General features: G+C 41.3%; 1 protein-coding gene across 8 annotated transcripts in view; it reads left to right on the forward strand.

The window, feature by feature from the left end:
- Positions 1–12,214, forward strand: part of OSBPL1A (oxysterol binding protein like 1A) — a 216,257-nt gene that overhangs the window by 117,541 nt on the left and 86,502 nt on the right. For 6 of the 8 annotated variants that reach the window (XM_024757869.1, XM_024757867.1, XM_024757870.1 and 3 more), the window contains one exon: positions 4,430–4,592. The exons of the other annotated variants lie outside the window; for them this stretch is intronic. In XM_024757869.1, coding sequence (XP_024613637.1) covers positions 4,430–4,592 — 163 coding nt within the window. The remainder of the gene's footprint in view (positions 1–4,429; positions 4,593–12,214) is intronic. 8 annotated transcript variants of the gene reach the window in all.

A 12,214-nucleotide genomic window follows, 5' to 3' on the forward strand; every position in this document is an offset into this window, starting at 1 on the left:
AGCCAGAACTCCTACAGTGATCTGCAAGCTCTCTGCAGTTCCCCTCCCCACCACAGCCTCCTTGCACATCCTACCTCATCTCCATTTCCTCCTATCAGACAAATCTGCTTGGCCACTGAGGCTTATTTATAGTTAAGTAAGTGTCTTTCTTAGTGAGAGGAAGGACTGAAAAAAAAGGCTTCAGGAACATAAGGAAATGTGTACAGTTGAAAAGGCATTGATGGGATGGCATAGAAGAAGGGCATTAGAGTCAGCGAAACCCTAAAAGTTAATGTGTGCAAGGGTGCTTCGTAAATCTGTAAAACAAAGCAAATGTATACTATCCATTCGTGAGGATATGTTTCCATACTTGATCGTGCCTGAGACATGGGATCAGATCTTGATGGTCCTGCACCCTGGGGGTGAGAGTGTGATTCAGCCTGGCTGTGAACCTGGAATAACGTCTGCTTGCATTCACGTGAGAGCTGCCCCGCCCAGAGCAGTGCTGTCGTCCTCAACGAGCAGAAGAGCCCTTACCAGCTGTAAATGACCAGGACCACTTTCCAACAGCTGTGTGGCAGTAGCAGGGAAAAGTCAGCCTATTGTTGGTCCTCTAACCACGGAAATAAGTGCCAATGCAATTCCTTATCTAAGAAATAAAATTAGATGTTTTTAAATTCAAGATGTAGTATTTTGGTCATAAGCCAATATGTCCTTTGTTATAGCCACACATCCAGTAACAAAGAAGAAAGGAGAAAGGCTAGTGCTGTTGAACTGACCAGAGTGTAGCCAGTTGAAAGAGCTTAACTAGATTGATCATCAGGGCCAGAAGGTCACGTAACCTGTAATTGGATAATTGGCCACAGTGTTCTCTGAATACTAATCACTTACTCCTGCTTAGTGGTGTGTCTTTGCCAGATTTCATCATTGTCTCTGCCTGATTTAACCTCTCAGAAACATAGGTAAGTAACAGGATGCTTTATAGAAGGAGAGAGCCGATGCAGTGTGTATTTACTGGCTAGCACGAGACTTTTTAAGACGCTGAATTCTTTTGCTGGCATCCATTCACTGACAGTGAAGAACACTTGGGAAGTATTCACCGTGCATTTCACCCACCAGCATGAAATGGAGTAAGATGAAAGGGGGTCATGTTGAAGTGATGCGAGGAGATTACTGGAAAGGCTTGAATTTGCATTAGTCTTAAGGGGCCACAGACACAGAGCAGTGTGTCTATTAAGAATAATTAATAATGTGTAACTATTAAATATGTGATGGTCCGGTCCTTAAGTTGTTCCTAATAAAAAGGTTGGCATTTATGTTTACTTGGTTATATGTTGATTTTTGTTGTGGCAGAGTGGCTGAGGGCATAGATTTTATATGTGAGTTTGAAGAATTCACATACCCTATGCTAGAAATGGCCTAATGTAATTACAGACATGTGCTGGGCTTCACTGATTTTGTGAAGGAAGGAAGTTCTTTGTTGCCTTAATAAAAACTAGGGTAGTTATAGTTTGAGGATTTAAAAAACCATAGTCATATGCATGTGTCAGTGCAAGTGTTGATACACAGAAAAGTGAAGCACTGTGCCTGGAATTTCAGAGAGGGGTTGCATAAAGGTACTGTTTCTGTTCCAGCATAACTTGTAAGCTGGCAAATGAGAACTCAGAGCCAGAGTTGAAAAGTAAGATGAAGATTTTATGCGTAAGTTATCTAAGAACCTATTGAGAAATAGGTGACGCTGCTAGGGTTCTTCCGTTTGTTTGTTTTTTAATTTGAAGACCACTGTGTTGAAGCCACCAATTAGATTATTCGACAGCAGTAGAATCCCATAAATTCCTTATGCAGAATTTGTACTCTGTATCACTTGATGAGTAGTTCTACACTAAACTAAGTAGTTCCAGTACAGGATATCCCCTAAGTGTTTCTGAAATACTGAGATTGTAATAGATTTGGAATTACACTGTTCCAGTTGATTGATTTAATTGACCAAAAAGCATCAGCTGCAGTTACGTATGTTCTTAGATGCTTCTTTAAAGCAACAAGAGAGCGCTTTACTAGTGCAGTGTTTGTGACACACCTACTCTCAGCTACATCACTTTACAGGATGGGGAGGTATTGCCATTTGGTGGGAAGTTTGAGGGTAAGGTACCTTCAGTACAGAAGATCCTGTTATGCTTGAAATTAATACAAGTGCCCTCAGATCAACTGACAGATAAAAACAAGGTGAAAACCAGAACTGTAGGTAGAGCCTCTTCTCTCCCTTCTGCTCCCACCCCTTTCCCTCCTTCTCTGAAGAGCAAGTGAGAACAGATGTCAAGGTGGCAGAACTGCAGGGATGCTTACTTTAAATGGATGAAGGATCAGGATTTTGTGTATGGTTTTGTTGAGGGAACTCGATATTTTGGGGCCTCGATCATTTGTTTTGCCACTTTTCTGAAATCGAGATGAATTTAGGTACTGAAACTTACGTATTTGTTAACCAGAAGACATAATTTAGTTGATTCTTACATGGAAAGGTACAGTGTCAACAGCACATTTGCATTTTGATACTTGAACAGCTAAAAAAAAATAAAGCTAAAGGGAGAGGGGTGGGCAGGTGTAAAAGAGTTCGGATCTTCCTGCAGTGGTATTTTTGGAATCTACAGCAGTGCTGATCTTTTCCATTCAAAGAAGTGTTCATTTTGGATATTGTGGTGATTTTTGTAGGCCTTGTTTATAGGTAAGTGAGTTGTTTAACATATCAAGTGGAGGAAGAACAGTTTTGTTTTTTTTTTTTTTTTGGTCTAGGTTGACTTCAGCCATAGTAAAAGTATTTCCTCCTTGGAGATAAAATTTTAGATTATAGGAATATTTGCAATTCCTTAAAAATTATAATTATATAAATATTTAATTTTTTTCTGTTTTGCATGTCTTTTCTGCTCATTAGTGCTTACCATTTATTGCAATTTTTATTTTATTATTGCAGTTCTAATAAGAATAACCTCGTTACTGTAATGATAGTAAATACTAAGATGCCTTGAGGACTGGAACTATTCCCAAGATAATGAAGGTTTAGCCCTATTTTTGTTACAAACTTAGCATTTCGGTAGAACTGTATTTTAAGTCATATCCGGGATTCTTGGAGTGTTGTACCTAACGCGTGGCTGTGAAGTCAGAACGTAGAGGGAGCTGCTGCATCCTTGGGGACCAAGGGGAGGAGACTGAGAGGGATGCCAGGAAGTGGGAGGCGAGGTTCAGCAGAGAGCAGCTGGGAGCAGCGGTGAGAGATTCGCCAGCTCCAAGACCCAGGAGCAGACGTTTTGACCAGGAGGAGGTTTCAGAGGTCACCCCATCTAGTGCCTTTCCAATTGTTGGAACAGCCCCTGGCTTTGGGCCTGGAGGGGAAAGTCAAAGAGGCTCCTGACCCAGACCTGGCATCGTCCTGCACAGTTCTGCTTCCTGAAACATCTGTTTTATGTGTTGAGATTACATTTGAGAAATAGGTTGAGCTGCTAGAGTTTTTTTTGTTTGTTCTTTAGTTTGAAGACCGTTGTGTTGAAGCCACCAATTAGATTATTCGACAGCAGTAGAATCCCAGTTTTGTAGGTGAGGAAGCAGGCCCAGGAAACTTGTGAGATTACCAGCTCCTCAGGCTGCTGCCTGAAGCTCCGCGTGGGCTCTAGAAGTTGAGGGCGATAACGGAACAGTTGTGGTTTTCAGAGTTCTGATACGAGGATAGGTGAAACTGTTCATACCAAATCTAGTACCTGCTGTTTTACGTGAGAGTTAGGTTACTTACATTTTATACGGTTTTAGTTAACTGCAAATTCAGATGCTATTGAATTAGATAGGAAGAACAGATTGTATCTTCAAAGGATTAAGGCTTTGCGTTCTCTGTAATCTATTATTTATTTTGCACACTAGATTCAAGGTAAAATATGGAACCAGAATCAAAATATGTAATTGAAAAATGGCAATTAAAATGTCATTACCTGGCCTCTTGTTTCCCCTCATTTGATATACCAACTATTTTGGAGGTGAACTGGAGGATTATGTCTTACGCTTTGATGTGGTACACATTTAAATATTTACAATGGTTTCAATTCTTTATTTTGTTAAAAACTGGTTTCTGAATTTCATGATTAATGTTGAATGAAATATTCTCTATTAAAAATTTTATATGATTTTCAAATTGGCTAATGCCCTTATACTAGGATCCTGATCATTTGAGCTGAATTTGTTTGCTAGTTGTTACTCTGTTTTCATTAGCTGGCAATGTTGTGAGAAAAGACCCTATGGGAAGAACAGAATTAGCCTAGTAATCTTGCTCACCCGTCCATTATGTAGCACAACTGTTTTCATTCCTGATGTTGCAATTGAAGTGGATCTGAAGTGAATAATTTTCATAACCTGAGTAAATCTATATCTCCTGTCACTCTGAAGTCTTCTTTGTATATCTGTTTTCTTCCAGGTGAGGAATTTTAAATTGGAACAGGAACAAGAAAAAAACAAAATTTTGTCAGAAGCGCTGGCGACTCTAGCCACTGAACATCATGAATTAGAGCAGTCTCTGGTTAAAGGCTCCCCACCTCTCAGCATCCTTAGTGAGGACGAGTTCTATGATGCACTGTCAGGTAATTCTAGAACCCTGCCGTCTGTGTTGTTGGTAATTCACAGTTGACCACCTAAATGTCTTCTTAGGGTGGATGTCACCTTGAGTTTCCTGAAATAAACAGATGGAAATGTATCACTTCAGCTCCCCAGATGACCTACTTTTTGTGTGACATTATTAAGGCCGAAGCCCAAAAGTTTGAAATGAAAGTCATCACTGAGTCTGCCTTTGTTGACAGCGTATGCTGTGCTGGGGCCAGAGTGCTGTGAATCTGGTTCGTTCCTTTATTTGATGACTGTTAGATACCTCCTGGTGCAAGGTGCTATTATATGTTAAAGGGTAGAGAGATGGATAGTTTCTGTTCTCAGAGAGGTCAAAGAGTGAAGGACACATACAAGAAGCAGTTGGCTACAGTATGGTATGCTGTGTGCCAAAGGAGAGGTGAGACCTCGGTGTAGCTGAAACAGAGAAAAGGAAGAGCTTAACTTGGCCTCAGAGATACAGGCCTCAGAGCCGTGTAGCATACTGGCAGCGAGCAGGGACTCCAGAGTCAGATTCCCTGAACTGGAATCCTGCCCCTGACACTGGTCAGCCGTGTGACCGTGGGCAAGTTCCACGACGTTCCTGGTTCTCAGCTCTCACATATTTAAAATGGGGATAATTATAGTTTCCATTTCAGTGGGTTGAGTCAGGATTAAGTGGGTTCACATGTGTAAGTAGTGTTTGGGACAGTGCCTGACAGGTACCACGTGTTCAAAAAATGGGAGATGTGTGTGGAGAGGTGAGAATGACTTGGGAGGAGGTACTGCTAAGTAGTTTTGACGTTTTAGGAACTTCCTTCAGAATTTTGAGGTAGATGTGGGCGGGGTCATGGAAGGAAGCCTGGGAGCGGGTGGTTGGAGATCAGCGAGATGGAAAACAATTCTTTTATGCGAAGAAATTAAGTGCTTATCTAAGTAGATGAACATATACAATTGTTGGGTCTCACAAAACTTGACCATGGAAGCAGGAGACCTCAGTGGATATGGAGTTAAAGGGTCAAATTAATGATAGGAAAGGGAAAGAAGCACAGTGAGAGGTTGTTGAAATGAGAACTAAAGAAGATTAGGTTAAGGAAGTTAAAATGGTGTGATGATACAGGACAAGGAAAATGATGTTGGTGGATATACAGAGAAGAGATTCATTATAGAAGATAAACAGCACTTAGGAACATTAATTTTAGAAGTGTGACATGATCAAAAAAAGCGGAAAAGCTAATTCTAATAGCCAGATTTGGGAATAATTAGAGAAAGGATTGTAATGACTGTGATGATGGCAGTTAGATGTGGTATTTATGAAAATAGTGAGTCAGATTGAGAAGAGAATGTAGAGACTGGATGTGAAAGCAGTGGAATGAGTGGCAGAGGTAAAGGAAGCATTTAATCTGATTGACGGAGGAGGGAGGAGAGGGTGAAGGACACTTGAGGCTGCTGACATTTCTTCACATCTCTACTCTCTGCCATGTGCAGTCCTGTTACCGCCTGTATTCCTTCTGTTTGGGGCATCCGAAAAGGAAAGCTGCCAGACAGATTATTGGATTAAATGCAAAGAGGTCTGAATGTAAAAGAACCTAGACACTTCAGCTGCTCATCTTTGCTGTCCTTTTAAAAAACAAAGGAAAAAATTTAATTTTTATTTTAAAAAAGGTATTTGTTATAAATAATTCAATGTAAAAGTATGTATAGTGCCCAGTGAAATCTTCCCTTCATCCCTTACCCTAATTGTGCACTCTTCCTCAGAGATTCTTATTAACAGCTTGATAGATTCTCTTCCAGACCTTTTTAAAGCATTCGCGTGGATATATGCATGTGTACGTATGGGGTTTTTAAAGAATCATGGATGGAAGTAGCTGTATAATTGTTCTAGATCTGCTTTTTCATGTAACAGTGTATCTTGGAAATCTTTCCCATCAGTGTTACAACTCTAGCTCATTCTTTTTAAAGGTTGCATAAAAGTCAATGATGTGATTTAGTAGAGTTTTCTTAGTTATTCTCTTCTTGATAGACATTTAGCGGCTACTGTCATCTTTTTACTTCTCAGTCATATTTTCACATATATTTCCATAGTTGTCTCCTCCGGGAGAAGGCGATAAGGAGAACTACAGTCCTTGGGTCAGGATTGGCAAATGAATTTCATCTCAAGTGCCAATTCAGATTGGTTTGCAGTCAGTACTGCCTGCTTGATGGGTTGCTGTGTTGAGAAGGATCCCGAGGCTGAGTCCAGTGCCTAGCTTAGTCAGCATGTTCCACCGTGGCTGGAGAGAAGGAGCTAGAAGGACAGGTGCCTTGAGTTTACTCATCCCTGCCCTGAATGACCCACCTGAGTTTTATTACATTTGCCTGAACGTAGTAGCTTTTCTTTGGCCACTCCTACTATTTCCTACTACAAATCTTGGGAATCATTTGGTCCAATGTAAAACTGTATTAAAATTACAAATCAGATGCCCAGGGTTGAAGTGTTGCCCTGCTGATGACCTAGCCACGTAATTCACTGAGATCATAATAGCCTTCATTTGGGAATGACTTCATCTTCTCACTACAGTCTACACATTAACCTCCATTCCCTTTCCTCTTTCTCTTCTGTTACAGAAGAAGTGTCCCCTTTTCATTAAGGCCATTCCCTCCTGATTTGTTCTGGTACCCATCTCCTTGTGCCTTCTCCAGAACTTTTGTTTAGTTATTGATTCTTTCATCTACAGTTTCTTTTTTTTTTTCTCCCAATTTTATTGAGAAATAATTGACTTACAGCACTGTATCAGTTTAAGGTATACAGCATAATGATGTGACTTAACGTACATCATGAAATGATTGTCACACGAAGTTTAGTGAACATCCATCATCTCATATAGATACAAAATCAAAGAAATAGAAAAAGATTTTTTCCTTGTGTGTGAGACTTCTTAGGATTTAACTTTCTTAACTTTCAGGTATAACATACAGCAGTGTTGATTATGTTTACCATGTTATACACTACATCCCTAGTACTTATTTATCTTATAACGAAGTTTGTACCTTTTGAGACTACCTTCATCCATTCCCCTTCCCCCCACCCCCCACCTCTGGTAACCAAAAGTCTCATCTTTTTCTGTGGGTTTTTTTAATTTGTTTTTGAAGTATAATTGACCTGTAACAGTACGTTAGTTCCTGTTACACAACATAGTTATTCAGTATTTCTGTACATTTAAAAATGATCACCATAAGTCTAGGCATCTGGAAGTTTGTACCTCTTAAGCTCCCTCACCAATCTCTTTCAATACCACATTATCTTAAATGCTAACTTAAAATTCCTGTAATAGTTTCCTATTGCTGCCATAACAAATTACCACAAATGTAGCGGCTTAGGTGATGCAGATTCATTCTCTGAGCTCTGGAGGTTGGAAGTCCTGCAGTCAAGGTGTTGGCAGGTCTTTGTTCCCTCTGGAGGCTCTAGGAGAGAATCTGCCTTCTTGCCTTTCTAGCTTCTAGAGACCACCTGCCTTCCTTGGCTCAAGGCCCCATCCTCCACCTTCACAGCCAGCGGTTTGACATCTTCCAGTCGCTCTGACTCTGACCTTCCTTCCTCCCTTTTATAAGGACCATAGCAATCACAGTGGACCCACTCAGATAATCCAGGGTAACCTCCCCATGTCAGGGGCCTTAACTCTGTCACACCTGCAGAGTCCTTTTACCGTGGAAGGTAACACATCCACAGGTTCCACAGAGACTAGGATGGCCGTCACTGGGGGCCATTGTTCTGACTACCACAGTTCCCAAATTTATTTCTCCAGCCCTAACCTCTTGTGAGAGACATATACTCAGCTGTTTGCTGGATAAATAAAAGATGAGTTCTTGATCTTCCTCCTAGGTCTTCTTCCTCCTGGAGTTTGCTTCATTTTAGTAAATGGCACCTCTTTCCTTTCCTAAAGCTGTAAACCTGGGAGTAATTCATGGCATTCACGTGCCACCTCCATGAAACGCAGACTGGGGTCCGTCCATTCTACCTTCGCGACCTACTTTGAATCCATCTATTAATATGTTCTGTTACTACAGGGTGCGGGTTAAAAGTGTAGGTGCTGCAGCTGGAAGGCTGTTGATAAGCGATGGCTCTACCAATTCCTGTACCCGTTGCGAAATGATTTCACTTCACAGTGCCTCATTTCTTCATCTGCAAGTAGGTCATAGGATTATTGGGAGGAATAAACTAATAAATATTTGTACTTAGAACAGTGCCTGGCACACTAAGGGGCTGCCCATTGTTCGCTCGCAGTACCGTCACCTGCGCTGCACACGCTCTTGTCCAGCCTCTTAACTGATCACTGTGCTTCCAGCCTTGCCTTATTGAGGTTCACGCCGTATACACTACCCACACTGATGCTTTGTAGACAATCACATCATCGCATTCCCCAGCCTAGGATCCTTCAGTGGCTCTTCACTGCACCTAGAATAAAATCCAGACTCCCTAGCGGGCCTTCAAGGCTCCTGACGTGACCCACACCTTGCCTGTCCCTTGTTTGTTCACTCGCTGGGCTCCAGCCACACCGGGCCTCCTCCATCCTCACAACGCAGCAGTGACAGAGGCTATTGGGTCAGAGGTAAGAGAGGACAAAAACAAGTATACAAACCTGTATTTCATTTAAAGCTTTTTTTAATTGCTGAATCAGAATAATAGATTAAATCAGGCCTATCCTAATATCAGTATTTAAAAGATGTGAGGGCTTCCCTGATGGCGCAGTGGTTGAGAGTCCGCCTGCCAATGCAGGGGACACGGGTTCGTGCTCCGGTCCGAGAGAATCCCACGTGCTGCGGAGCGGCTGGGCCCGTGAGCCATGGCCACTGAGCCTGCGCGTCCAGAGCGTGTGCTCCGCAACGGGAGAGACCACAGCAGTGAGAGGCCCGCGTATCACCAAAAAAAAAATTTTTTTTAATAATAAAATAAAATATGTGAGAAAAAGGGTTTTAAAGATACTTCTCTTAAAATATTTGTAAGTTATTTTCACGAAATGCTTAAACTGCTTTTTTAAAGTCAGTTACAACTTGTTTTACTTCCTTTAAAATTAAGTCCATGTGACTTCCTGATTTCCCTTTAAAATTTTTTTCAGATAAGCAGGATCAATGAAAATCTAATACAGTGGGTGAGACAAAACTTGATATAAACCTACAGTGTAGTGTATTTTTTTTCCAGCCCCATGGGATCTTTTTTTTTTTTTTTTTTTTTTTTTTTTTGGGATACGCGGGCCTCTCACTGCTGTGGCCTCTCCCGCTGCGGAGCACAGGCCTTGGACGCGCAGGCTCAGCGGCCATGGTTCACGGGCCCAGCCGCTGCCGCGGCATGTGGGATCCTCCCGGACCGGGGCACGAACCCATGTCCCCTGCATCGGCAGGCGGACTCCCAACCACCGCGCCACCAGGGAAGCCCCTCCATGGGATCTTTTGATTATTTAATTTTTTTCCAGTATGCTCAATGAGTTAAGATTTCATAAAATTCCATAAAGCAAACAGTTTCTTTCTCACAATTTGGTTGAATTCCATTGTGTAACCTGATTAGAAGGAACTAAATCTAATGAAGTATCACATCTTGTCCTCATTGTGTGTGTGTGCTTAAGGAATGAAATAGTTAAATCGAGTGAGATTTCTGATATTACTACCTGTGAGTGAGCACTTCCTGGGAAAAGAGCTAAACCTTCATGCGTGTTAAAGCAAAAGGTTTAATGAGAAACTAGAGGCTAACTAGTTCTGTGGAAAAATTCCATTTAGCTGGCAAATAAAGAACAGAAATATGTAGAAGGTACCACTTTAGGGAGGAATAAAGCAGCTCCTTCTACATGTTCCTTCCATCGTTCTGCCCTTTTCATTTCACCCTCACTTGATGCCACCCCCTTCTTCTACCAAAGCTCTTGAATATCTCTAAAGTATCAGCTCTCCTGGGTAGCGTTTCCTCACTCCCCCAGGCAGAATTAATGGTTTCTTCTTTTGTGTTCCTTCAGTTTACACCTCTCTCATAGCCCTTTGGTTGTATTGTGCTTGTCTCTTTATGATGGTAGAGACCCTATCTATTTATATTCCTGAGGTACTTAACATAGACTATGAGTTGCTCTGTAAATGCTTGTTGAATGCAGGTTGTTGAACAAATGTCATTGATATTTCTGTCCTCCCTAAAAATATATTGGTTTTCAGTAAAGAGCACAAAAGAAGCAGTAACACTTGCGAATTTCACGATTTCACGTGGTCTGCATGCACCACTTTGGATGCTATGTGGAAGAGGAGGGGTGGGTGACAGAGGAGTGAGCTGGGATGAGATGTAATTAAAAGATAAAATTTGTTCTTGAGGAATTTATGATCAAGTTGGAGGTATGAGACTTGCTCCCAGAGCGGGGGCGGGGTGGGGGGATGAAAAAGTAGCTAAGGGGGAGAAAATTAAAGGTGCTTGGCTTTATGGATGTCCTAAGGCATTATTTTACCAGTTACCAGTTTTGTTACCAGTTAAATAACTTAATGGCTGTTATTCTTTAGCACTGGTCTGAGATAGCAGTTTCACTAAAATTCCTGCCTTTTGAATTTTAAAACTTCAAAATGTATTGTCTTTCTTACTGTCTGTTCATTTTCCTTTTTAGAAACATGATGAGATCAGTTGTGCAAGAAAGCCTTTCTTGCTAGGTTTTCCTCTTAATGCTATTTTGGTTAAAATGTGCATGAATAATGCATACAAATCCAATAGTGTAGATTGGTAAAACCAGTAGAACGTTATGTCACAAAATTGAAGCCAGCTTTAGCATTTCTCAGCAGTTGCAAGAGTCGATGCTCACGTCTTTTTAACAAAGGTTTTAGAATGGAAAGTGTTAAAATAGCGACTTTGGTTTTGTCCGGAGGAGAGTAACGGAGGAAGTTATGACCCATGTGAAATAATGTTTAATCCAATAAATACAACTGTTAATAGTTGAGAAAAGAAATGACATCTCTGCTGACAGTTCACATAGAAGACGCAGGATTTGACCCACGTGATCAGAGGTATTGGCAGGAAAGCTGAAGAGCACCGTGACCTTTTAGTAAAGGCTGTGTGCTCTGTTCTTTTATGTTTCTGAGCCTGGTGTCCTCTTCTACAGTTTAGTTTTGAAATAACCTGTACAGTTCTTATCTGGGCCTTTTCTGTGAGTCTTTACTCTTGTCTGGACCTGCCTAGGATGTGGAGATCTCTCCCTCCTCTGTATTCCCAGCACTTTTTTCTCTAGTCCTTTTTTTTTTTGACGATTAGCCATACTACCTTGTTCTTGCCCTTTTTCTTGTTATATAACTTTTTGTGTCTTTCTTCCTTATCTTCCCCCAAGCCCTGCATTTCCCTTAAGGGCAGAGACCTTGTCTTAACTTTTGTATTTCCTCTGTTGCCCAGTACAAAACAAGTCCATTGGTTGATATGATGTGCAGCAAATTGAGTATCACAGAGTATGGCTGTTATTGAACCCCTTCTGTATGTAATATGGTACAACACTCTGGAGAAAATCTAAGTAGTGCCAGGGGCTCTTACTCTCGTGATGTGTTTATAACATTAAAAAATTATCCAGCAGGGTTTCCCTGGTGGCACAGTGGTTGAGAGTCCGCCTGCCAATGCAGGGGACACGGGTTCATGCCCTGG

Source organism: Neophocaena asiaeorientalis, unplaced genomic scaffold (assembly GCF_003031525.2).
Source record: "Neophocaena asiaeorientalis asiaeorientalis breed wild unplaced genomic scaffold, Neophocaena_asiaeorientalis_V1.1 scaffold142, whole genome shotgun sequence".
In the NCBI taxonomy this organism is placed as follows: domain Eukaryota; kingdom Metazoa; phylum Chordata; class Mammalia; order Artiodactyla; family Phocoenidae; genus Neophocaena; species Neophocaena asiaeorientalis.